The sequence below is a fragment of the Mauremys mutica genome, chromosome 2 (genome assembly GCF_020497125.1).
Source record: "Mauremys mutica isolate MM-2020 ecotype Southern chromosome 2, ASM2049712v1, whole genome shotgun sequence".
NCBI classification, from domain to species: Eukaryota; Metazoa; Chordata; order Testudines; family Geoemydidae; genus Mauremys; species Mauremys mutica.
The window spans coordinates 20,905,866-20,930,142 of NC_059073.1; the positions used below are offsets into that span (position 1 = coordinate 20,905,866).

Here is a 24,277-nt window from a genome sequence, read left to right on the forward strand (position 1 = left end):
CTATCATTACCAAAGATGAGTGTCTTCTTTCATGTATGCAATGTTAAAGTATAATTGAAAAAATGTTGATTTTTAAACATTTTCTCAAATATATATCTATATACTGTACTAGGTTTTTTTCAATGTTTGGCACCCTTGTGTTTGCGGCAGAAAGAGCTTTCAAATTATACCCATCTTGACCCATTCCTGATGATGTGTTATCAACATTTCCAGCAACTGGTGGTCCTGGAGCTGGGGTGGAGCGAGTCCCCCCTGTGATGCCACAGAAGAAAACGCCATTGAAATTATCATTCTGTAGATTTTTACAAATCAAGTGACATCTCCTTTACCTTTCTATCACTAACTTGCCCACGAAATGAGATTTTAGTACATTATACTCTCTAGTGCGCTTTAACATAAATGCTCTTACTACGTTAAAGTGCACTAGGGACAAACACACAAAATACTAAACCATGGGGTTCAGTAACATGGAGAAAAAAGTTAAGATCACATGTAAGTCATTTTTATACATATAATGACATACAATAAAAATTAAAGTAGATTCTATTTAGGCAAGAATTTTGGGAAGTACCTGAAAAAAAATCTTCTCATTCAGTATCAGTATCCCCGCTGATTTTTGGATATCCCCATAGAACATGAAAATTGCTAAAAAATAAACCCTGGAAAATGACATTAATAACCCCCTCCAAAATAGAAGCCTTGTGTACATTTTATAATTAACAGGGCACAGGGGTTTTACTGCAAAGGGTATTGTAGTCGTGAGCTGTATATATGAGAGCAGTCTAAACATTTACTATCTGCATGCACTCCAGGTAAAGTGAGTGTGGTCTGGATGAGGTGTATCTGTACTGAATGGTGGAGGCAGTAGATAGTTCTGCTTTGTTCAAGGGTATTTGTGTCATCTATGGATTACTCTGAGAGATATGTCAGCTTTGATTATTATATGAAGTGATCTGTGTTTTACACCCTCTTGTGTCTATAAGGAAAGAGAAGAGGTGCATGCATACTTTCAGGGTGCAGTATGCATCTTTTCTGTGCAGAATTGAATAGGTTGCATGAACAGCCTTAACTGTGCATTAACTTGTTTTCAGTAGTTCGATATTTGCTCAACTCGGCATTCTAAATCTTAACATAATTTTTTGCCATAGGACTAATAATAATCTCTAGTAAAAGGTACTTGGTTTACATCATCTTTCCTCATTTGATTGGACCAATTACTTTTCTCACAGCTCTGATTATTTGTGATGTCAGTACTCCAGCAGTGTTCTCCTGAAAGACAACAAAAGTGATCTCACACAGGATAGTGGCTTAAAAAAAAATAGGAGCAGTAGAGATCATTTATCCTTCAGAAGAATCAATATCAGTTAGTGTAAAATGTATCCACTTGCTAAAGTGCTAAGCACATATAAAATTTAGGTGGACCCTGAAAGATAGAAGTTTTGCATGGAAAAAATGTATTATAATGTGCCAAATTAACATTGGTTAATCCACAGAAGCAGTGTACCAATGACACTTGTTTTAGTTCAATTAGAATCATAGAATATCAGGGTTGGAAGGGACCTCACGAGGTCATCTAGTCCAACCCCCTTCTTGAAGCAGGACCAATCCCCAGGTTTTTTGTTTTTTGGGTTTTGTTTTTTTTTAACCCCAGTTCCTTAAATGACACCCTCAAGGACTGAACTCACAATCCTGGGTTTAGCAGGCCAATGCTCAAACCACTGAGGGGCTGGAATACAAAGGCAGCTAACTTCCCATGGCTGTTTGTGAAATAGAGAACTAGGGAGGCTTTTTGCACACACTTTCCTTTTTTTGCCTTCAGCTACAATTTGGACATACAGTAGAACCTCAGAGTTATGAACATCAGAATTATGAACTGACTGGTCAACCATATATCTCGTTTGGAACCAGAAGAACACAATCAGGCAGACCAAAAAATGCAAATACAGTACAGTACTGTGTTAAACGTAAACTACTAAAAAATAAAGGGAAAGTTTAAAAAAGATTTGACATGGTAAGTAAACTTTCTGTGCTTGTTTCATTTAAATTAAGATGGTTAAAAGCAGCATTTTTCTTCTGCATAGTAAAATTTCAAAGCCATGTAAGTCAAAGTTCAGTTGTAAACTTTTGAAAGACCCACCATAACGTTTTGTTCAGAGTTACAAACATTTTAGAGTTATGAACAACCTCCATTCCCAAGGTGTTCATAACTGAGGTTCTACTGTACATCAATGGCCTCACGAATTGTAAGATAAAAGGAGACAAGAGACAGAAATGGAAAAAGAAAATCCTTAAGTTGAACAGGGATCTAGCAATACAAATGATGCACATAGTTATCCATGATTGCTCTCTGTTGGAAGTCTTCTTAAGGTGAACTATGGCTCAAGCAGCTGAAGGAAAGTAGTGGGAAAACTGACTCAACAATTAACACATTATTTCTCCTAAGAGAAGGTCTTAAATATCCGTCAAAGAGATTGAGATGCCATTTTCAAGATCTAGATGTAGCTTCAATATTTCTATTAGTTCAGTTGCAGTTAAGTACTGTTTGCCTGTAATTATTATTTTATTATGAGTTTAAATGTGTTTTAGATGAAAGAGTAAAACTGTTTGTGGGAGCTTCTGTTGGTTTGAACTTTAGTTCCGGAGTACTAAATTATAGACTTATAAATGTAATCTTCATGATTATAATGTTTTCTATTTGACCTCCTGCAGTAGTTCTTTAAATACAACAATCTGCACATTTTTACACACTCATTTCAAAACCATTCAAAATGCCATAAAATTACTAATCTCCAATTATGGCAATACAGCTTTTATGAATCTACCCATGTGAAGCTTTTGTTGGAATTTTATATTTCTGAACTTCCTATTTTATAGAATAAAAATATTTTAATACTGTAATTTTTGTCTGTAAAATAGCTATTCTAAATACATCTGCTTGGAATATTTTTTTAAAAATATATATGCACACACGTACTTTGGACTAGTAGGGGAATATAAAGATATTCCTTTCCATTTGAGCCCTTTCCAAAGACAATACTTATTAATAAAAATTAATTTGAAACCTGGATGCAACATAATTGCGCTCTGCTATTTATAACAACGTCCTTGGAAGCAAAATATAGTGTAATAAAGTATTAACACATCAAATGTAAGAGTTTAACATATTTGGGGACAGAAGGGCCTCTGTTTTGAAATTATTAAATGGAAGAAGGTATGATAATTGTTGCCGTAACACCCAGAAACCTCAGTTAGAATTGGGGTCCCATTGTGTAAAGCATTGTACAAACATTCTGCCCTGAATTGATATATATATGATGTATTTTAAACTAGACAGGATTTGTTCAAATAGAGATACTTTAAAGTATAAATGTACAAAACTGACCCATGTTGTCAGTCTGATTAAGCTCATAAGCTCCTTGAGGCCAGAGATGTCATCCTCTATATGTTGCTGTGCTCAGTGATGGCACTTCATAAATAATGCAAACCCACCCCAATGAATGAATTTTGTCTAGTTTTCTAATTAGGTTTCACTCTGAAGGTCAAATTTTCTTTTATCTATTTCCAAATTAAACTTTGAATTTCTTCCTTAGTGTCTTGTTTGGTTCAGTATTATCAGATTCCTTCACAAGCTTTATCACTGAAACGTCTCCTAATTCACACATAAACAGTTGTATTTTGCACCCCCAAAAAAAAAAAATTCTAATGCTGAAATTCCTAATCTAAACTAAAATGTGGCTAGATAATTGAAGAATTACACTATCTTTTCTGAGTAGCCCTCATCATACTAGTTGACATTGATTAGAACTTCACTAGACATTCAAGATAAGTACTTGCTGAGGTGGTTTATGCTGTATGGATTGGTAATACAGTTTTGGTTGCCATTGAGGAGGCAGCAAAGGTCAGCTACTACCCACCTTGTACCACCATAAGATCTTCCAAGAACAACAATAAAACATTCTTAGTGTTGATATTTGTCAGTTTCACAATTTTAAATATTTTTAGTTTCCATCCTAGTGTAAGGCATGATAAAATAAAATATTCCTCACTGTAACTAAAGAAAAAAGTCTATGTAAAATTGTATTTTATCCATTGTTCTGATATAATTGAAATGAAAAGAAAAACAGTATAAAAAGAGATCGTATTGCCGATTTTGTGGTTTTGAACTTGTCAAAAATTAACTGTATTTGAAATGCAAATAAGTTATTGTTCAGTTGAGTACATAATGTGCTCTGAATTGGATATTAATCCATAAAATATTGTTATATATTGTCCTTTACTATTGGTATTATATATCTTCGAACTATAACTATTTTGCTTTGTCAGCATTGAGCCACTTAAATTTTAGGTAACAATCCAAATCCAAGTGCATTGCCAAAATGCAGGGTATTAACAGAACATTTATTACATGTAAACCTAACACTGTAGTAATTGATATTAAGTTGTTCCTGTGACACTGCACTCTATATGTTTTTATGAAAATATGCTGATGAGTGTGAACATAATGTAACTAAAATATGCTTTATGCAAAAGGTCTCTTGTAAGGTACCATTACAAAGCTTATAATCTACTGAGTGTGGTCATCCTAATTGTATAAATGTATCACTCTTGTTTCTGAAACTAGAAATAGGAAATATAACTCTGAGGTCCTATTGTAATTATGCAAAGTGTGGGCCATTAATGGTGGTTTGGAATCTTGATGGCTCTCATTAACCAGGACATTGTCTAAAGATAGCTCTGTTTTACTTGTAAGTCTTCTTGTGTGTGTGCTGGCAAGTGGGTAATGAAGTCTTAGTGACATGTGATCATGTCACCTGAACTGGAATCCATCTTTAATCTGATGCTTTTCCATTGAGAAGGAGTAGTGGGAAGCCAGAGAGGGGGTTTCTGTGATCCAACCCGTCATAATTCCCTTTGTCTTTAGTGGTCCAAAATAATCAATTTAAACACTTCTATTGTGTATCTATTCTCTTAGTTATGAACAATGAGTTATGTAAGCAAACATATGTAGGAAAGTGCTTAGTGTGCCCAATACCTAAATTTACAAGGGAATGGGCCTTGACTGGTTTAAGAAGCTCTAGTGCGACTTTAAAATTTCTTACTCCACAAACTAAGCTGGCTTTTTATTTCTTTGACTTTATTTTAATTTGGAGCTTTCTCAGAAAAGTTTTCTGAAGGTATATTAACTTGTTTCATCCTTTTCAATAGGTTGTGAATGGATTCATGTGTGTGTTTACAAAATCAGGTTCTTTGTTTTGTTTTTTTCTTTAAATTTATCACTCTGTATCCAATTTATTTTTAAGAGGAACACAGTCAGCCTGAAAAGTCAGAATTGTATCTAAAAATGGTGTACCTAATATCACAACAGCTAACCTAAAAAATTACTGAATGAGAATTTCACTGTTTCCTCTGAATAGTCAGTTTTGTTTGTGTGAGTAATAGTGAAATGACTAAAACCATAGAAATTGGCAGGGAACTCAGGCAGCTGTAATATCTACATGACTTGTAATTTACTTTTCTAAATTGACTATCTTTCAAGTTGACAGAGTTATTTTACAAAGCTTTAATCAACTTACAGCTGTCCTTTAGCTCTCTTACAACCATTCAGCTCTCCAGGATAAGTTTCCTTTCAGAGATGTTTAATTCAGCTCTTTAATTGACTTGAAGGGGTTGAGTGACCTATGACCTTCCCAGAGGGCTGAGCACAGTGCATCTGTAGTGCTTCCAGACCCTGAAATTATTCACTATGTACTAAGAAATATTATGAAACTGGATGATGCTATTCAATAACAAGCTAAACAGAGGTGGTCTTTTTTGACAGTCTCTCTTTTATTACAGGCATTGGATCAAGACAGAACTGCACTACAGAAAGTGAAAAAGTCTGTAAAAGCAATATATAATTCTGGGCAAGGTAAGTGTTTTTGGTCTTATATGAGAATCTAAACCATTCTATTAAATAATGTTTACAAAGTTTGCTTTGCTGTTCGTTGCATATTAAACTTAAAGAGTAGGTGATGCCTGCCTCTTCCACAATACAAGTGGCTGGGAGTACACCTCTGCCCCCCGACACCTCATTGGAAACCGTGTATTTCAAGGATGTCGTCCTGATTTTTTTCCCCCCCAAAGCTCCCTAATGAACTGATCCTGCCTTCCTGGGGATGGGGGTGGAAGGAGAGAGAGACTTTTTCTCATTCTGTGCTACCATGACATCTCACAACAGGTACATTCCACTGGAACAGCAAAGCTGTTGACCAGAAGAGACCTGTCACAGCAGGAGACTGAACCCTGGATCAAGATTATTACCACATGAAATGAGAGCGACTATTAACTTCCTCATCATCAGAACTAAAATGCAAAACCTACCCTTTTGCCCAAGCTTTACAACATTAGTAACCTTACACCATCGCTCTCTCTATATATTAAATAATAATGTACAGAAAATGAAAACACTGTGCGTCTTGTCAGCAGCGGGGGGAGGGAGGGGAGATGTGCCATTTTTTGCCCCTTAGAGGAACTTGGATACAATGATAATGGGCACCAATATAAGAACCTGGATGAATGGCTAGAATGCAAATATGTCATGAAATTTTGTCCCTTTTGAAGTCTGTACTTTACAAAATCTCCATTAATGTATGTTATTATTCATAGATTCTAGGACTGGAAGGGACCTCGAGAGGTCATCGAGTCCAGTCCCCTGCCCTCACGGCAGGACCAAATACTGTCTAGACCATCCCTGATAGACATTTATCTAACCTACTCTTAAATATCTCCAGAGATGGAGATTCCACAACCTCCCTAGGCAATTTATTCCAATGTTTAACCACCCTGACAGTTAGGAACTTTTTCCTAATGTTCAACCTAAACCTCCCTTTCTGCAGTTTAAGCCCATTGCTTCTTGTTCTATCCTTAGAGGCTAAGATGAACAAGTTTTCTTCCTCCTCCTTATGACATCCTTTTAGATACCTGAAAACTGCTATTATGTCCCCTCTCAGTCTTCTCTTTTCCAAACTAAACAAACCCAATTCTTTCAGCCTTCCTTCGTAGGTCATGTTTTCTAGACCTTTAATCATTCTTGTTGCTCTTCTCTGGACCCTCTCCAGTTTCTCCACATCTTTCTTGAAATGCGGTGCCCAAAATTGGACACAATACTCCAGTTGAGGCCTAACCAGCGCAGAGTAGAGCGGAAGAATGACTTCTCTTGTCTTGCTCACAACACACCTGTTAATGCATCCCCGAATCACGTTTGCTTTTTTTGCAACAGCATCACACTGTTGACTCATATTTAGCTTGTGGTCCACTATAGCCCCTAGATCCCTTTCTGCCGTACTCCTTCCTAGACAGTCTCTTCCCATTCTGTATGTGTGAAACTGATTGTTCCTTCCTAAGTGGAGCACTTTGCATTTGTCTGTGTTAAACTTCATCCTGTTTACCTCAGACCATTTCTCCAATTTGTCCAGATCATTTATGACCCTATCCTCCAAAGCAGTTGCAATCCCTCCCAGTTTGGTATCATCTGCAAACTTAATAAGCGTACTTTCTATGCCAATATCTAAGTCATTGATGAAGATATTGAACAGAACCAGTACCAAAACAGACCTCTGAGGTACCCCACTTGTTATACCTTTCCAGCAGGATTGGGAACCATTAATAACTTCTCTCTGAGTGCGGTTATCCAGCCAGTTATGCACCCACCTTATAGTAGCCCCATCTAAGTTGTATTTGCCTAGTTTATTGATAAGAATATCATGCAAGACCTTATCAAATGCCTTACTAAAGTCTAGGTATACCATATCCACCGCTTCTCCCTTATCCACAAGACTCATTATCCTATCAAAGAAAGCTATCAGATTGGTTTGACATGATTTGTTCTTTACAAATCCATGCTGGCTATTCCCTATCACCTTACCACCTTCCAAGAGTTTGCAGATGATTTCCTTAATTACTTGCTCCATTATCTTCCCTGGCACAGAAGTTAAACTAACTGGTCTGTAGTTTCCTGGGTTGTTTTTATTTCCCTTTTTATAGATGGGCACTATATTTGCCCTTTTCTAGTCTTCTGGAATCTCTCCTGTCTCCCATGATTTTCCAAAGATAATAGTTAGAGGCTCAGATACCTCCTCAGTTAGCAACTTGAGTATTCTAGGATGCATTTCATCAGGCCCTGGTGACTTGCAGGCATCTAACTTTTCTAAGTGATTTTTAACTTGTTCTTTTTTTATTTTATCTTCCTAACCTACCCCTTTCCCATTAGCATTCACTATGTTAGGCATTCCTTCAGACTTCTCTTTGAAGAGTGAAACAAAGAAGTCATTAAGCATCTTTGCCATTTCCAAGTTTCCTGTTACTGTTTCTCCCTCCTCACTGAGCAGTGGGCCTACCCTCTCCTTGATCTTCCTCTTGCTTCTAATGTATTGATAAAAAGTCGTCTTGTTTCCCTTTATTCCCATAGCTAGTTTGAGCTCATTTTGTGCCTTTGCCTTTCTAATCTTGCCCCTGCATTCCTGTGTTGTTTGCCTATATTAATCCTTTGTAATTTGTCCTAGTTTCCATTTTTTATATGACTCCTTTTTTCTTTTTTTAGATCATGCAAGATCTCGTGGTTAAGCCAAGGTGGTCTTTTGCCACATTTTCTATCTTTCCTACCCAGCAGAGTAGCTTGCTTTTGGGCCCTTAATAGTGTCCCTTTGAAAAACTGCAAACTCTCCTCAGTTGTTTTTCCCCTCAGTGTTGATTCCCATGGGACCTTACCTATCAGCTCTCTGAGCTTACCAAAATCCGCCTTCCTGAAATTCATTGTCTCTATTTTGCTGTACTCCCTTCTACCCTTCCTTAGAATTGCAAACTCTATGATTTCATGATCACTTTCACCCAAGCTGCCTTCCACTTTCAAATTCTCAATGAGTTCCTCCCTATTTGTTAAAATCAAATCTAGAACAGCTTCCCCCTAGTAGCTTTTACAACCTTCTCAAATAAAAAGTTGTCTGCAATGCAGTCCAAGAACTTATTGGATGGTCTGTGCCTCGCTGTGTTATTTTCCCAACATATATCTAGTAGTCTTGCATCTGAAGAAGTGGGTATTCACCCACGAAAGCTCATGCTGCAAAACGTCTGTTAGTCTATAAGGTGCCACAGGATTCTTTGCTGCTTTTACAGATCCAGACTAACACGGCTATCCCTCTGATACTTGACTACATGCTGACTGACTTTCAAAACTGACCAACTTTTAAGAACTGTCAAACATTTACCGCCTCCTGTGAAATGTACATGAATTGCACCATAGCCTTCAGTTGTCATTTGCCCCATGTTTTGAAATAAAACTGGTTTCATTGACTTCAAAGCCAGTAACCATGGCATGTTATGTAAACTGTTTAAACGAATCAATAAGCGATAACATTAGTTAGGAGTCATTTTAAACAATAATGTTAAAATTGAAAATTAAAAAGTTTGTAGCCAAGTCAAATGTGATGCTCACTTCTGTTTCTTTTGTACACCCTGGAAATTATTTGGAAAATTATATAATTTTCAGAAATTTCTAAAGTCTAATGATGAAGGGCAAGCAGTATGTTGGAAGAACCAAAGTCATTTTTGAAACCTACTTGCATACAGGTGTCTAAATTGATCTGCCAGTTCATTATAGGGAAGGAACATATAATGAAAACACGTATTTAAGTAAGTATTAATAAAAGGACCAAGAATAAATAGCAGAGTTCCAGAATGAAACCCATTACTGGCCAGGAAAAGTGTAAAGAATATACATAAAATTAGGCAGTAGTCAGAAAAGAAATTATATTCCAAGGAACAGATTGGTGTAAGCATCTTTAATACTTTCTTCATATAAAGTATGAAAGATAATATTGTAATTCCCTCTTCAGAATGTTGTGCAGTTGGGATCATTTATAGCTAAAACTGGAAACAGAATGAAGAAGGCAATTAATTCAGACTATAGTTAATCAACATAAGGAAGAGTTGTATGCTGTGTTGTTGTAAGGTTGTTGGTCTCAGGATATTAGAGAGACAAGGTGGATGAGGTAATATCTTTTATTGACCAATGTCTTTTGGTCCAATAAAAGACGTTACTTCACCCACCTTGTCCCTCTACTATGGAAGAGTTGGCTTATAAAGGTTGGAGGGAAAATAAAGGAAGTGAGTAGTGCATATAGTATTAAATATATTGAGTCCTCTAAGGAAAAAAAACAAATGTAAAAACAAAGGGATTAGAGACTAATAGTAGTAGTGCAGATCAGTTTGTGTCTTGAGATCTCATTCAAATAGAATTTTTCCACACAAGATACCAAAGGCAGCAATGGAAACTCTTGTCATACATCAGTTCAAGAAGGAGATGGATGATATTTTTATATTGCAGGGGGAAGCCACTAGCTACATTTTAGTGGCTTAAAGGACTTATTTTATATTTTACTTACAAGGGGCATGAAGTTGATAAATCAGAGAGTGACTTTATTAAACTCTCACCTACCTCAAACTCTTTTGAAAAATCAAAACTGGCTAGGGGTGGAGGCAAATAAAATTACATTGGGATAGTAATAGCGCCTGTGTGTTGAGATCTCTACTCCAATATATGCTTTCCAGAAAATAATAGTTATATAATTACAGGCAAAACAATAACATATGAACAGTGACATTCAGGGGAGTCAAGTATCGGAGTAGCCATGTTAGTCTGTATCTACATTTTTATTCAGAGGAGTCTAGATCTCTGTAGTGATGCAGGACTCACCAGCACAGCGCCTCCTGCTGGTCATCTGGGAATTAGCTCTTTTCCAGCATATGGAGCGCCCTTTGCAGGCCGGTGTCTCGCTGGCCCCTGTGTCCCTTCCGGACCCCAGTGGCCCTTACCTTGGGGTTCTGCCCACTGCAGTACCTCCACTCTCTGGGTTTCCCCTCCCAGGGGAACCCCCAACCCGCTAAACCCATCTTGCCTGAGTGGCTACTGCCAGTCATCATCTAGCCCCCGCTCACTGGGGCAGACTGCAGTCTGTAATGGCCACTCATCATTATCAAGTGGGTAGGACCTGCTGCCTTTGCCTATTCCCAGACTGTATCTCTGCAGCCCCAGTACCTCTGTAGACCTTCAACAAGGCCTGCAGCCTGGGGTTTTACCAGGCTGGAGCTCCCTTGCCCTATTCCCCAGCACTGCTCCAGTTCAGGTACCTTCCTCTCAGGCAGTTAGCCCTTCTCCCTCCAGGGCTGAAGAGAGACTCCCTCAGCTCCTGGCTCCCAGCCCTCTTATCAGGGCCAGCTGAGCCCTAATTGAGCTGGCCACACCTGTGATCAGCCGTGCCCTCAGCTGTTTTCACTGCTTTTTCCAGCCACAGCCCTCTCCAGGGCTGCTTTTAACCCCTGTTCTCTGGGAGTGGGGCAGCTTCCCCACTATAATCTCATACCAGATTCTGAAGGGTTTGGAGAAAGAAGAGCTCAAATGTTTGTTTGTATCACAAATCCTCTTTACTGTTGAAACATTAAAGGCAAGAGATTTTTTTCTGTTAGTAAAAGAATTTAAGTCAGTTTAAACGTCACACCAACCTGTTTGAGAAGCTTTTTGCAGATGCCCCTCCAACTTGTTAGGTACTTCTGGAATAATCAGATTGGATTTGTGAGTTGGAAGCTATCTTTTGTCTCACTGAAGATGGTACCCGAAGTCCATGGAAAATCTTTTTGGATAGCTTTCCAATAACACTCAGTTGAATTTTAGTGGCATTGAATTGCATCATAACTAATAGTATACATTTTCAATAGCCTTTTCCTATTAATTCAATTGAATGGCTAATCTCCAAAAGCTAATCTGCATTAATTTATAGTTTTAAGCAAAAATGCAACATAATTTACAATGGAAAAATATTCAGTGGTGTGTGCATCTGTATATGGCAAACTAATTCTTGCAGTTCTCATCTCAGTTTTTTATGGATGTGTGTGTCACAAAAAAGGACCAAATGTTTGGTTTGAAAATGTGAAGATATTTTCAATTGTATTGCAGCAAGAAAATAATTTTAAGGGGAACTGGAAGGTAGTAAGATGGGGAATTAACTAATGTATTTATTTCACATTCTCACTGAAGAAGAGAATGAAACAGATATTTTAATCTCATGCCACCAGCCAACAAGGAGCTTTTTATGCTACAGTGGGGGAGAAAAGTGAAAGCTAGTAAAAAGGGTTAGAGCAGTGTGTACTAGCTGATAAAACATCTTTCAAAATGAGTTGGATCAGTGCTTATCTTCCTTGACTTAGTTACTTATAGAATATTAGGGTTGGAAGAGACCTCAGGAGACCCCCTTTTAGCAGGGGGTTGGACTAGATGAGCTCCTGAGGTCCCTTCCAACCCTGAGATTCTATGATCATCTAGTCCAATCCCCTGCTCAAAGCAGAACTAACACCAACTAAATCATCCTAGCCAGGGCTTTGTCCTTTTTTTGGTGCATCTCTTTTCTTGCCTTCTCCTGGTGTTCATAGATGGATCATGGAAATGCTAAGAAGGAAAATAGTAATTCCTGTTTCAGCTCTTCAACTGTTCTCACTTTCTCCCATTCTTTTCATTATTTGTGTCCTACAGTCCTTCTGATGAAAATTCCTAATTCTTTATGTTCATTTTAAAAAAAAAAATGAACCAAGGTTTTTTTTAGACATATCTACAGAGAAATTTGATATGTCTAGACCCCGCCCCCATACAAATTGAAGCAGAACTATAGAAGTAGTTCAGACTACATTTAAAAATATACCTACAAAGAAACATGAAGTGGAGCAAATTGATATATAGGATAGATTTTTGTTTGTTTGGTATCTTCCTCTTGTAAAGTGTAGTTTCTTGGTGAGAGACCTTTCATCTTCTTTATTGTCTGGAAGGGGAGATCTCTCAAGAATGCTATACTTTAGAAAAAGAAAAATCTAGCCTGTAATTATAGCTCCATAAAGTGAATATCTTCTGTAAAGTCACATAAACCCACCCCAGAACAAACCCTGTGACACATTAGGCCAGGATTGAGTCAGCTAATACTCTTCACTAGCTGAGATCTGTTGTGCATATTTACAGAATACCTTTTACATAAAAAATATGCATTTTATTATTGCATAATGATTTCTTTGGTTTTTATGCCAAGATATTTGATTAAAAGCATAAGCTTTTAGAACAGATGTAGTCTTATTAAAAACATATTTTACTATTTGTCAATCCACAACATCATATGACTGAAAACTTTGGGCATTTGACAACATTAATTTTTGTGTTTGCAATAAGTAGGAAAATGGTATGTAAATTAATTATAAATATACACTGTAAAATCTTATTTCCAAAATACAGTTACAAGATCATGAGCAATTTCATAATTTTGATCTGAGTTTAAGAAAAGACATTTGGTTTTCTCTTCTGGTTATAGTGGAACTTAGTACTTGGCAGATTTTGTTTTAAAGGGTTTGGAAGTGTAATTCTTTTGAGGCGTTCTGCCAAGTTTTTTTAGTGTCTAAGATGATTCATGCATCATGGGATAATGCACATGGATTGTGGTGAAATTCATGGTTTTAAAAGTAAAGTGTGGAAGTCAACAGAAAAATAGTATTTTGCAGCACTCGAAGATTTCAACTTTATATCTGAAATTAAATGGTGATTCTTTATTTTCTGTAATTCAAATACTGTCAGACAAAAATTACAACTTGGAGAAAATGATATTCATACCACTACCTGAAGTAAATATGATTCCTGTTGGCATTTATAGCCTTATCTCTCCCACTAGGGAAAATTAATTCTGAGAAGTGTGTCCATAATGTGTGTGGGTTTTTTTTAAAGCCTCAAACATGGTAAGGAGGGGAACCTAATAAAGAAATGTTGAACAAACCAGTGTTGGAGGCTTAAAATAATTACTCCTGAGGGAATTCTGCACCACTGATTTCTTTGCTTCCCACAGAAAAATGACTTCTGACAGGGTAGCAAAGGGAAGCCACCAGAATGGTCACGCACCCTCCCCAGCAGCGCAGGTGCACCATTTTGGGCATCCGGAGCAGCTGGCAGGACAGTAAATCACTGTGGTGGGGCGCAGGGGACGCCTTAGCTGGTGGCTCCTATCATACGTTGGGCTCTGCATCTAGTTCTGGCTGGTCTGGGGAGGATGGGATGAATTCTTCCTCTGCAATGAGCAGCTGGGTCTGGATCAAACCCACCCCAGAAAGCGCCCCTGGCTGCAGGAAGCTCTGCACAGCCCCACCACTTCCTGCCTCCATTGCTCCTCAGCTGTGGGGGGAAGGGTTACTGTATGGGCACCCCACAACCCCCATAGCGGGAGGCCTCATGCACCCAAATCACCCCCCGCACTTGAACCCCCACCCCGACAAACATCACCGCCTCCCACACTTGGACCACCCTGTTGAGCCCCCTGCAACCACACCCCACTCTCCCCCCCCTCCACCAAGCCCCACTCCCCCAGCACCCAAACGCCCGCTGCTGAGCCCCAACCACTTTTACCTGGATCCCCCTGCAGAGGCCCATTATTCCTGCACCTTGAAACCCACAACGAGCAGAATTTGTAGAATTTTGCAGAATTTTAAAATATGCACAGAATTTTTATTTTTTTGGCACAGAATTCACTCAGGAGTAAGTAATACAAAAAGACAGAAGAGGAGCTTAGTGAGATGTGTCATTACCACAATTGCAAATGAGGAAAAAATTAAACATTGCTGGAAGAACATTAGACTTACAGGATTTACTCTTAAAGATTTTTAAAAAACAAAAACAGAAAAAAAACCACACACAAGTTAGTGTAGCTGTATTCTCAGAGTTTAAATACATTTGCTTCTCAAGAAGTATTGGATACTTCGAAAGAATCTCAACCGAAGACTTGCGAATCATGCCCTTCCTGGCTGGTGAAAGAGAGTCATAAGCAGCTGGTGCCACTCATAACTGAAATAGCCATTTCCTTATTCAGGGAAGTAATCTTCTCTTCCATTTTTTTTTCCAGAGTACAGTAGTCTGACCAACACTGAAGAAACCCACCTTGGATACATCTGTTCTAACTATTGCCCAATAAAAAAAACTTCTGTTCCTGAGCAAGGTTATAGAGAAGTTAGCTCAGGACTAACTACAAGCTCTTCTGATTAAAGGCAATATCCTTGGCCCAGCATAATTTGAATTCAGGTCAGGATGTGGGATTAAAACATCCTTAGTGGCACTGATGGATGATCTCCTGCTGTCAATGGATGGAGGGTATTCATCTGTTCTCATCCTTCTCTTGATCTGTAGATATTGTTGTCTTGTCTGAGAAAGGAGTCAGGAGAAGGCTCTAAAATAATTTTAAGTCCTTTCATGCCTGAAGAGTAGAAATGGGAGACTGCACTTTTGTCACTAGACCTCTCACTTGTAGAATCCCAGAAGGATCAGTTTTTTTGCTGGTCCTGTTCAACATCTGCACGCAGCCACTAGATTAACTGGTAAAATGACATGGACTCAAGTGGTAGCAATATGCAGATGATAGAGCTCTAATTATCCTTTACTGTCTGTGACTATGCAACTACTAGCAAGATGGCCCAGTGCTTGGATGAGATCTATTCATGAATGAAGAAGACCTGGTTGAAACTGAGCAAGATGGAGGTTATGCTGGTGGGAAGAGGAAGGGACTTTGAGTATTTTTCAGTCATGGTACAGGCTCCTGTGGTTGAAGATAAACACCCATAATTGGTCAGCTCAATCTGTAGTTCGTGAGTGCTTTTAGATTTCTCTTTGCTAAGCTCTCTCCTTGCAGCATCCACAAATAGTGTTTCTGGTTGTCCAGGAAACTACATCCCACCCATCCTGGCTGATAATGACCCGGCCTTGGTTATATATGTTTTTGCCCTTCTCATCTGGATTACAGCAATGTATTATACCTGGGAGTGAAACCATTGGCCCGTTGAACTCCTGCTAGTACAAAATGCTACAGTACACTTAGCAAGACAAACTACTGTGAGCACATGTTAACCTATCAATCTGTGTTTAAAAGACACTTACTGGCCTGGGCCCAGGATATCTAAAAGATCTTTTAAAACTCTGTGCAGGAGACAGAGATTTTTCATGGCCAGTCCCAGACTGTGAAATAAACTTCCACCCGAACAGAGGGCTATCACATACCTTGCCACCTTCTGCTCCAAGTGCAGGGTGCACTTCTTTTACCTTGCTCTTTGAAACATACACACACAGCAATATACAATTTTTTTTAAAAAGCATGAGAAAGAGAAAAATCTTCTCAAACAAAACTCTCCACAGCGCATATAATTCTCCCTCTCCTTCCCCCCCCCGAAAGGATGAGAGAGAATGAACCACATGTCACAGATGTTAGTCACCTTGCTTTATGCATTGCTGAAGGTGTTTTGTTGATGAGGGCAATAAAAGATTATAGAATTGAATAATAGCTGACTAAAGATCTTCTCCGGAACTGCTCCAAGCAAATCCTTTAAACTTTCTCACAGCAGAAATAGTTTAAGGTGTATGAGATTGTATATGTTAATTCACAAAACACTGTTGGGAAACAGTTGAGATTGCTACACATATGGTATGTGTATCAGGACTAGGGTGACCAGATGTCCCGATTTTATAGGGACAGTCCCGATTTTTGGGTCTTTTTCTTATATAGGCTCCTATTACCCCCCCACCCTCTGTCCCGATTTTTCACATTTGCTGTCTGGTCACCCTAATCAGGACAGCCAGGTCATCAGTTGTGGCTGGAACAGGAGCTGAAGCAGGAGCAAGCTGGAACAGGGACAGAGGCGAGCAGGAGTACTCTGTCAGAAGTAGCAAGTAGAGCATCCCTAACAAGATAACGATGTTGAGTATACTGGAGTTGCTCCTTTCATTAGGCGCCTGTATACCTGCATTGGAGTCACCTGACTAGACCCTTGCTTGTGAATTGGCTGGGCCCTTAGGACTCACAGTTAATTATCTTAAATGACTCATCAGACTCAGGCTCAAAACACTCATCACAACCTGACTCAAAACCACAAAATCAAGGAAATTAAAACTTAAGTTACCTTACAGTACATACTGTCTATTTCCCCACCCACAGACATATGCTATCCTAACTACCATACATCACAAACCATATACTTCAGTCTTAACTCTGCCCCCTTAACCTGCCCTTCTTCATTCAGTGGTATACCAAGGTATCCCTTCTCAACATTACTTGTTCATGTTTGGTATAGTAGTTTGTGATGTCTGGGTTGTTGGAAGGCTACCCTAAAGGGCACATAGTAAGAGTTTTTCCTCGACAGTGGTACTCAAATGGGAGACACAAACAAGCAGAAAGAAGAGCAGAAAGATGCCAGAAAAAGAGGAGAGAGGAAGAGAAAAGAAATAGAAAATGTGTTAGTACACAGTGATGGTTCTTAATTCAGAATCTCTTTCTTCTTTAGGATTTTATTCATAATTTTCTTTAACTATAGATTAGCTTCATAGTTTGGTTCTGACATCAAAACATGGTCATTTCATAATTGTCTAAGCATCTTGATATCCTCGATTTGCAATTAGTGTTTCAAAATTAAAATATAACATTCCTCATGGATATGTAGTAATATATTTTCTTTTCCATTGAGATCTTATCTCTACAATTAGAAAAATAAATTCTAACATTCTATTATGAATAATACAAAACATGAGGGCCGTTTCTTCTGCTTAATCTACAGATTGGGGGTCAAATATATCCTATATTTATACCTCTAATACTATTGACTTCATGGTTTGGTTTGTAATTAAACATGCTCCTATTAATAGTAGTAGCTATAACTTCATTTTGATTTTTATTCCCAAGTAAATTTCAATACATCACAAAAAAAAGAAGATATTTATACTTTCTGAAAAACAAGCTAATGTTCCCACTTAAATAGATCTTTATCATACTTTTCTCAGGTATATTACTTTATTAATCATTGATAAATTTTGTATTTCATTGATTGTTATTATATGTGACCTTAAATTCAGATGGTGACATAAAAATCACTTCCGACTATATGTTAAATAGTCCTTTTTAATTTTAAAATAACCAATTTTCAGTAAATGCAGTAATTTGTTTTTCTTGACACAGTGGTACTGATTTGTGAATTCACCAGTTTGGTTTCATTAATACTCTGCAGTACAGTATAGATTTAAATTAGATAGTTATAGGAAAGAAACTTGCTAATTTTGAACCTCTCTTTTCAGATCATGTTCAAAATGAAGAGAACTATGCACAAGTATTAGATAAATTTGGAAGTAATTTTTTAAGTCGGGATAACCCAGATCTTGGCACTGCTTTTGTTAAATTTTCAACACTTACTAAGGAATTATCAACGCTGCTGAAAAACCTGGTAAGGAGTTTTATATATGTAATTTTTATAAAATGATTCAAAACAAAGTACAATAAAGCACCTTTATTTTCCTGATGATTTGATTAACTATGTAAATATTCATCAGAATGTTGTCTTGTAAACAAATAAGCTAATTTTAAACTGAAATCAGTGTATGTGTACTACAGAAATAACCTCACTTACAGTTACACTTCAAAAACGGTTGGAAAGAATAAGATACATATTACACATACTGTATTTGGTTATGGTAATGTCTAGTCAGATGGAATGATGAAAGTGTAAATTGATACACAATTAAGTGACTGGAAGAATCCTACAATCCTCTAATTCCTACAGGTCTCTGTATAGAACTCCTAAAGAAAGCTAGATCTGTCAGAATTTCTGTCTATAAACCTGTCTGTTTAAAATAATAATACTAATGGTTATAATTTCCTTATTCCAGAAACTAAGTCAATTTGAAAAAAAGTTAAACCACTCACTTCTTTGCTAGCAGGTCCATTTAAAATATAGGTTCTTGGCAGAGAACCACTCACTTCAAAGAAAATCAGAATCCTATCTGACTTCTCTGCAAATCAACATCTCTCATTTGTCTGTTCTCACTGGAAGAAAGACAGGACGCCATGGATGTGGTTTAATTCGACCATAGATTTGTTCGCTTATAATATCTGGGAGTGCCCAGCAACATATTGTACAGTGTGGGGAGGTGGGGTTGGCTCCTTGCTGATCCAGACAGAGAAGCCCCAAATCCTCTTCCTCAGCTCTCTTAATGGGGGACCAGGAAAAGGAGTGTGGTTGGTTCCCCTCTGACGAGACCTAGGAGCCCAGAGTCCCAAACCCCACTTTTTCAGCTTCAAGAAGGGATGCTCTCCTTCAAACTCTTCTCCAGTTCATTTTATCTGATCACTGTACCCTGCACTGAATATCCGCCACAAGTTTTATGTATTAAGTTGTGACATGATAACTTAACCCCCCTACTCTACCCCAACTACTCTGGGGAAGAAAAAAAAACCACACCCTTCCTCAGCCATTCTGATGATGAGGAAAAAATTCCTTCCCAGCGCTCCTAAACAAAAGGGAGAACTAGCATAATGCGTACAGCGGATCAAAAGGGAACCCAGTTCTATTTCCAAATTCATGAGTGTGTAGGTGGTAAGCTGCTGCCAGCCGAATTCGGGTAAAGAGGGCCTCTCGGTGACTACATCGGGGATAAATACCTCCCCGCTTCTGGAAAGCAGGGCGGGCAATGCGGTGACTTTGTCCTAACTTGGCCCCAGCTGCTTACTGGCCTTCCTGTCCATCCCTGTAAACTTCCCCTTCTCCCCATCTACTTCAAGGGAGCCTTGAAGGGGCAATGCTTTGTCCAGTTAGCTGGACAAAGACCCACTCACCTGAAGGTTGCAGTGGGCACATTTCTCCTCTTTCTCAGGACAATTCTATTTAATTTTAAACCTTTAAATCTTAAACAATTCTATACAGTGTAGTTTTGAGACATAATCCTTTACCTTCAAGATATCAAAGCTGTTCCTTTTTTGTTCCAGTTATTATACTATGTGATAGAAATTGGGAGCTTTAAGATAAAAGAAACTGCAGACATTTCAAAAAAGATCTCTATTAAGATTCCTTGTTCTGTGTACTTTGACCTCACTTAACCCAAACTGAACTTTTTTTACTGGGATATAGAACTGTATGTTCCTTTAATACAAGATCCTAACCAGCATGTGACTGGCTCAAAGTCGTCTAGCTTCATCTCCCATGAGTTGCTCTTTTTGTACCACTGCAGGAATATAGATATATCCTTACTTATTCAAGTGTATGCCATTAATCAAGGCACAAAGATGGAAGCAAGTCATGTAAGTCAGAGACACATTTTTCAATATTTTCTTACCCTGTGGTAGAAAATAAGCTCAGAAAACAGTTTTTAGATTCTTCCAAATTGCTTCTTCACCTGGGAGAGTATATTTCATAAGTAGGGCTCTACCAAATTCATGGCCGTGAAAAATGTGTCATGGACTGTGAAATCTGGTCTCCCTAGTGAAATCTTCCAGTGGAAGGGCAGGGCTGGAGGCACCCCAACCAGGACTCCTACTATGCGCTGGGCTCCAGCTGCTAGTCCTGGTAGGGCTGGGCAGGGACAGGACTTTCTTCTCCTGCAGGGGCTGCTCCCGAGGACAGGTCAGACCCACCTTTGGAACCTTCCCCGACTGCAGTAAGTTCCACACCTCTGGTCTGCTTCCTGCCCCCATCAGTCCCCAGCTGCAAATAGGGAGGTGTCACTGTACAGTGAGCAACTGCAGAGCTTCTTGCAGCTGGGGGTGATTCCCAGAGGTGGGTCTGACTGGGCCCCAGGAGCAACCCCTGCAAGAGAAGAGGGAGTGTCGTCCTTCCCCAACCTGGCAGGGACTAGCAGATGGAACCTGGCACATGGTTGGATGCCCTGGCTGGAGCGCCTCCAGCCAACAGGGCTTGGGGCCTTGTCCCCCCGTTAACATGGGTATAGTTTTGGGAGGGCAGGGGTGGCATTGCCTCTCCCCCAAACTGCAAGTCTCGGGCAGATGCGGAGTGGTACCAGCAGGGGTTGCGCTTTGTGGTGGGGGACCAGATCCTGAGGCTTGCAGTTTGTGGGGGCAATGCCCCCTGGTCTCCCAAACTACATCCATATTAAAAAGTGGGAGGCATGGTTCCCAGCCTCCTTGGTTCCAGTACCAGTAGCCCCCCTACTTCTGCAAAGGTTCTGGCTCCCTGGCCCTCCCCCTCCTCCTTCCCCTCTCCAGCTACAGGCACAGCGCTCTGGGGTTAATGAGGCCTCAGGCTGGCTGAGGGGAGGTTAACCATAGCGCCCCCTTACCATGGGGCCATGGGTGGTCGCTCACCCGTAAGGCTGGCCCTGCCACCCCCAAAAAGTGATGACCCTCGCCCCATACCATGTGACCCTCATGTCTCCACTGCCCACTGCCTCATGTCTCCGCCTGCCCAGCTGTGAAGGCAGTGCCCCTGTCAGCAGTAGCGCAGAAGGGTGGCAATACTGCAACCTCATTACAGTATTACTTGAAAAGTATTTCTTCCAGTTACTTTGATTCCATTGAACCTGTCTCCGTTTGGTAGTTGTAAACTTGTGCTCAGGAATGCACTATAGCAGACTTCTATAGGATTTCATACACAAAATAAACCTGGGCTTAAAATACTATTGTTTTATCTATAGAAATGCCTCTAAAAATAGCAGACGGTTGCATTGGATAGACAGTACTTTCCAACATAGTTCTTTCAGAGAAGCTCAATGTAATGTTTAGTTATTGAGACGTGTACATCAAGGGAATGGAATCTTCATCCAGACACTTTCTTTTCAGTTTAAAAAACGTTTGGAGTTCTGACACAGTCTGTCCAATGGCATCTAGACTCAAATACTTCCAAGATTCTCCTTTAAATTCAGATCCCTGCAAACTGTAGTAATGTATGCTTTTTCAGAGGTTTTGGGTGTTTCCTTATTTTGGTGACTTCCCCTTTGGTTCATGGTCTTTCAAATACTGAAGAATTCAAATATCAAGGGGATTCTGATCACTGGCTCATGTGACCATTCTAACATTAGTATATCCCTAAAAGTTGTTAAGTCCCTGGAGACTCTTACTTTTAAAAAAGGGCCAAGTTTTTTATTTAAACATGGAAGCTGCAGGCTCTGGTAACTTTGCAATATAAAAGCAACAAAAGAATCAAGATTTTGAAGGTGGTCAACATTTTTCTGAGTTTGTTATCTGGCAATTTATTATTTAATTAAAATTTGCTTATTTTTGCATGCTGATAATTCTTTCTATATTCACATCTTAGATTCAGGAATTTTGCCAGGAAAGTTTTGCTAAATCTAGAGATAGATACCTTCAAAGTCAAAACAGTGTTAGGGGACATAATAAATGGCAGGATTATTTTGTCTCAAGTAGCTAAATTTAAAGGCACCGTTCAACAAAGGGCAGGAAATGAACAAAGGAGGATTGAGGAACTCCAGATGGATCTTTTCAATCTTTATGGTTGGACAAGATAGTGGAGGAAATTAACACTGAGAAATGGCTATAATACTCAGAACTTCAAAGATATTAGTGCTTTGCAAAAGTTAGAATCAATTAAACTTTACTACAACTCTGATGTTTTGGGAAAGTGACACAGCAAAGTTCAATTACTTGCTCAGAGTCACACAACAAATTAATAGCAATCAGGAATAGAAGCCAGGAATTCTTATGCTGTCCACCACTCTGACCACTACACTCACTACCTCACAAGAAAGAGTATTCATAATTATAAGATGTATAATGAATTTGAGACCAAAAATGAAATTTAGCAGGAATGATTTCTAAAGGAAATCCAAATGTGTTCAGAAAAAAAAATACTACCAGAGTCAGTGAATCAGAAAATGATCCACATAAACTCCCTAATCAAAAGCAATATTGAAAAGTATGCTAGTTAATTAGGTGAATGGAGATATGGGAGAAATAATGGCACAGTTGAAATGTTAGTGGTAAGTGCAAAGCAACACACATCAATAAAACCAGTTTATATATATTTTTCTTATGGATTTTCATGGATTAACGTTAGATAGTATCCCTCAGATACTACGATCCTTTAGTTATAGATATTTAGTGAAGATTGGTGAAGTGTGCAGCAGCCATCACAAAGGCTTATATGGTATATAGTATGCTAGAGTGCATTAAAAGGGGGTAGAAAATGTAACCATAAATATTTTAAATCGGTTCTGATTATCACCTTTATATTTGCATATTTAATTTGATAAGTTGAAGAAAAGGGCAACTAGGATGCTAAGTGGTCTGGAGAACTTATGTAGGAAGAGAGATTAGGATGACTTTGGTCATGATTTTCAAAAGTGAATAGTGATTTTGGATGTGTCAATTTTTGGGTACCCAACTTTTGTAACATCTTAAAGTTCTGATTTTCAGAAAGTGCTGAGTACCACCTTTTATACAGCTGGTCCCTTTAAGGCATTTCAGAATCACTAGGCACTTTTCAAAATATTGTTCTTAGGCCATCTAGTTTGTAGAGCTGGAGGGTAGGAGGTGAGGAGAGAGTATATGCAAATGAATTGTTTAGTAAAATTCCAATCCCATATATAAAAATAATAGATAACACAGTGGAATGACTGAACAATTATCTTAGTGTTCAGTGCCCAAAATCTTGATAATGGCTTTACATAGTCCCCGGAATAAAAATATACATATACTTTTTTTGCGACAATCATTTTTTATTAAGACATTAGTTATTGTTATTTTCTTCCAAATCCTTTATTGTATGGAATAAAACCTGGGAACTTTCAGATACAGTAAGATAGTCATCTCAAAATTGTTTTCATAGACCCTTAGGTTTTCTCTAGTACTTGGAGGATACTTCCCTATAGCGAACTTTGTGGTCCGTACTTGATACTTGTCAAAACCTCTAGCAAGTTTTTACAAAGATATGTGAACTACAAGACTTGCTAAGCAGCTCTTGTTTTTAATAATACTTTAGTTAGGGAGCTAGTCCATTAATATAATTAAATATATATTTCTCAGTTTTGAACTTCAGATTTTTTTCTGCTATTTTGACATATTTTTCATAGGACACTACCAAATACGATAGCACCAGTTATATTTTCTGTCAAGTAATATAATCCTAGAAATCCACCATTGCAATTAACAGTAGTCACAAAAAATGTGGTATAAGTGCCATCTGCTAACCCAACTCTAACAGTTAGCTCGCATTGTGTCCCCTGGGAATTGCTGGCACTGTGAGTGATGCAGGTGCAGAAACAAATAAGAACATAAGAACATAAGAAAGGCCGTACCGGGTCAGACCAAAGGTCCATCTAGCCCAGTATCTGTCTACCGACAGTGGCCAATGCCAGGTGCCCCAGAGGGAGTGAACCTAACAGGCAATGATCAAGTGATCTCTCTCCTGCCATCCATCTCCATCCTCTGACGAACAGAGGCTAGGGACACCA

At 38.7% G+C, this 24,277-nt stretch overlaps 1 protein-coding gene across 2 annotated transcripts in view; it reads left to right on the forward strand.

Annotated features, from left to right (window-relative positions):
* Window positions 1-24,277, forward strand: part of ASAP1 (ArfGAP with SH3 domain, ankyrin repeat and PH domain 1) — a 299,002-nt gene that overhangs the window by 120,761 nt on the left and 153,964 nt on the right. For both annotated transcript variants that reach the window (XM_045005497.1, XM_045005498.1), the window contains exons 4-5: window positions 5,836-5,908; window positions 18,158-18,303. In XM_045005497.1, coding sequence (XP_044861432.1) covers window positions 5,836-5,908; window positions 18,158-18,303 — 219 coding nt within the window. The remainder of the gene's footprint in view (window positions 1-5,835; window positions 5,909-18,157; window positions 18,304-24,277) is intronic.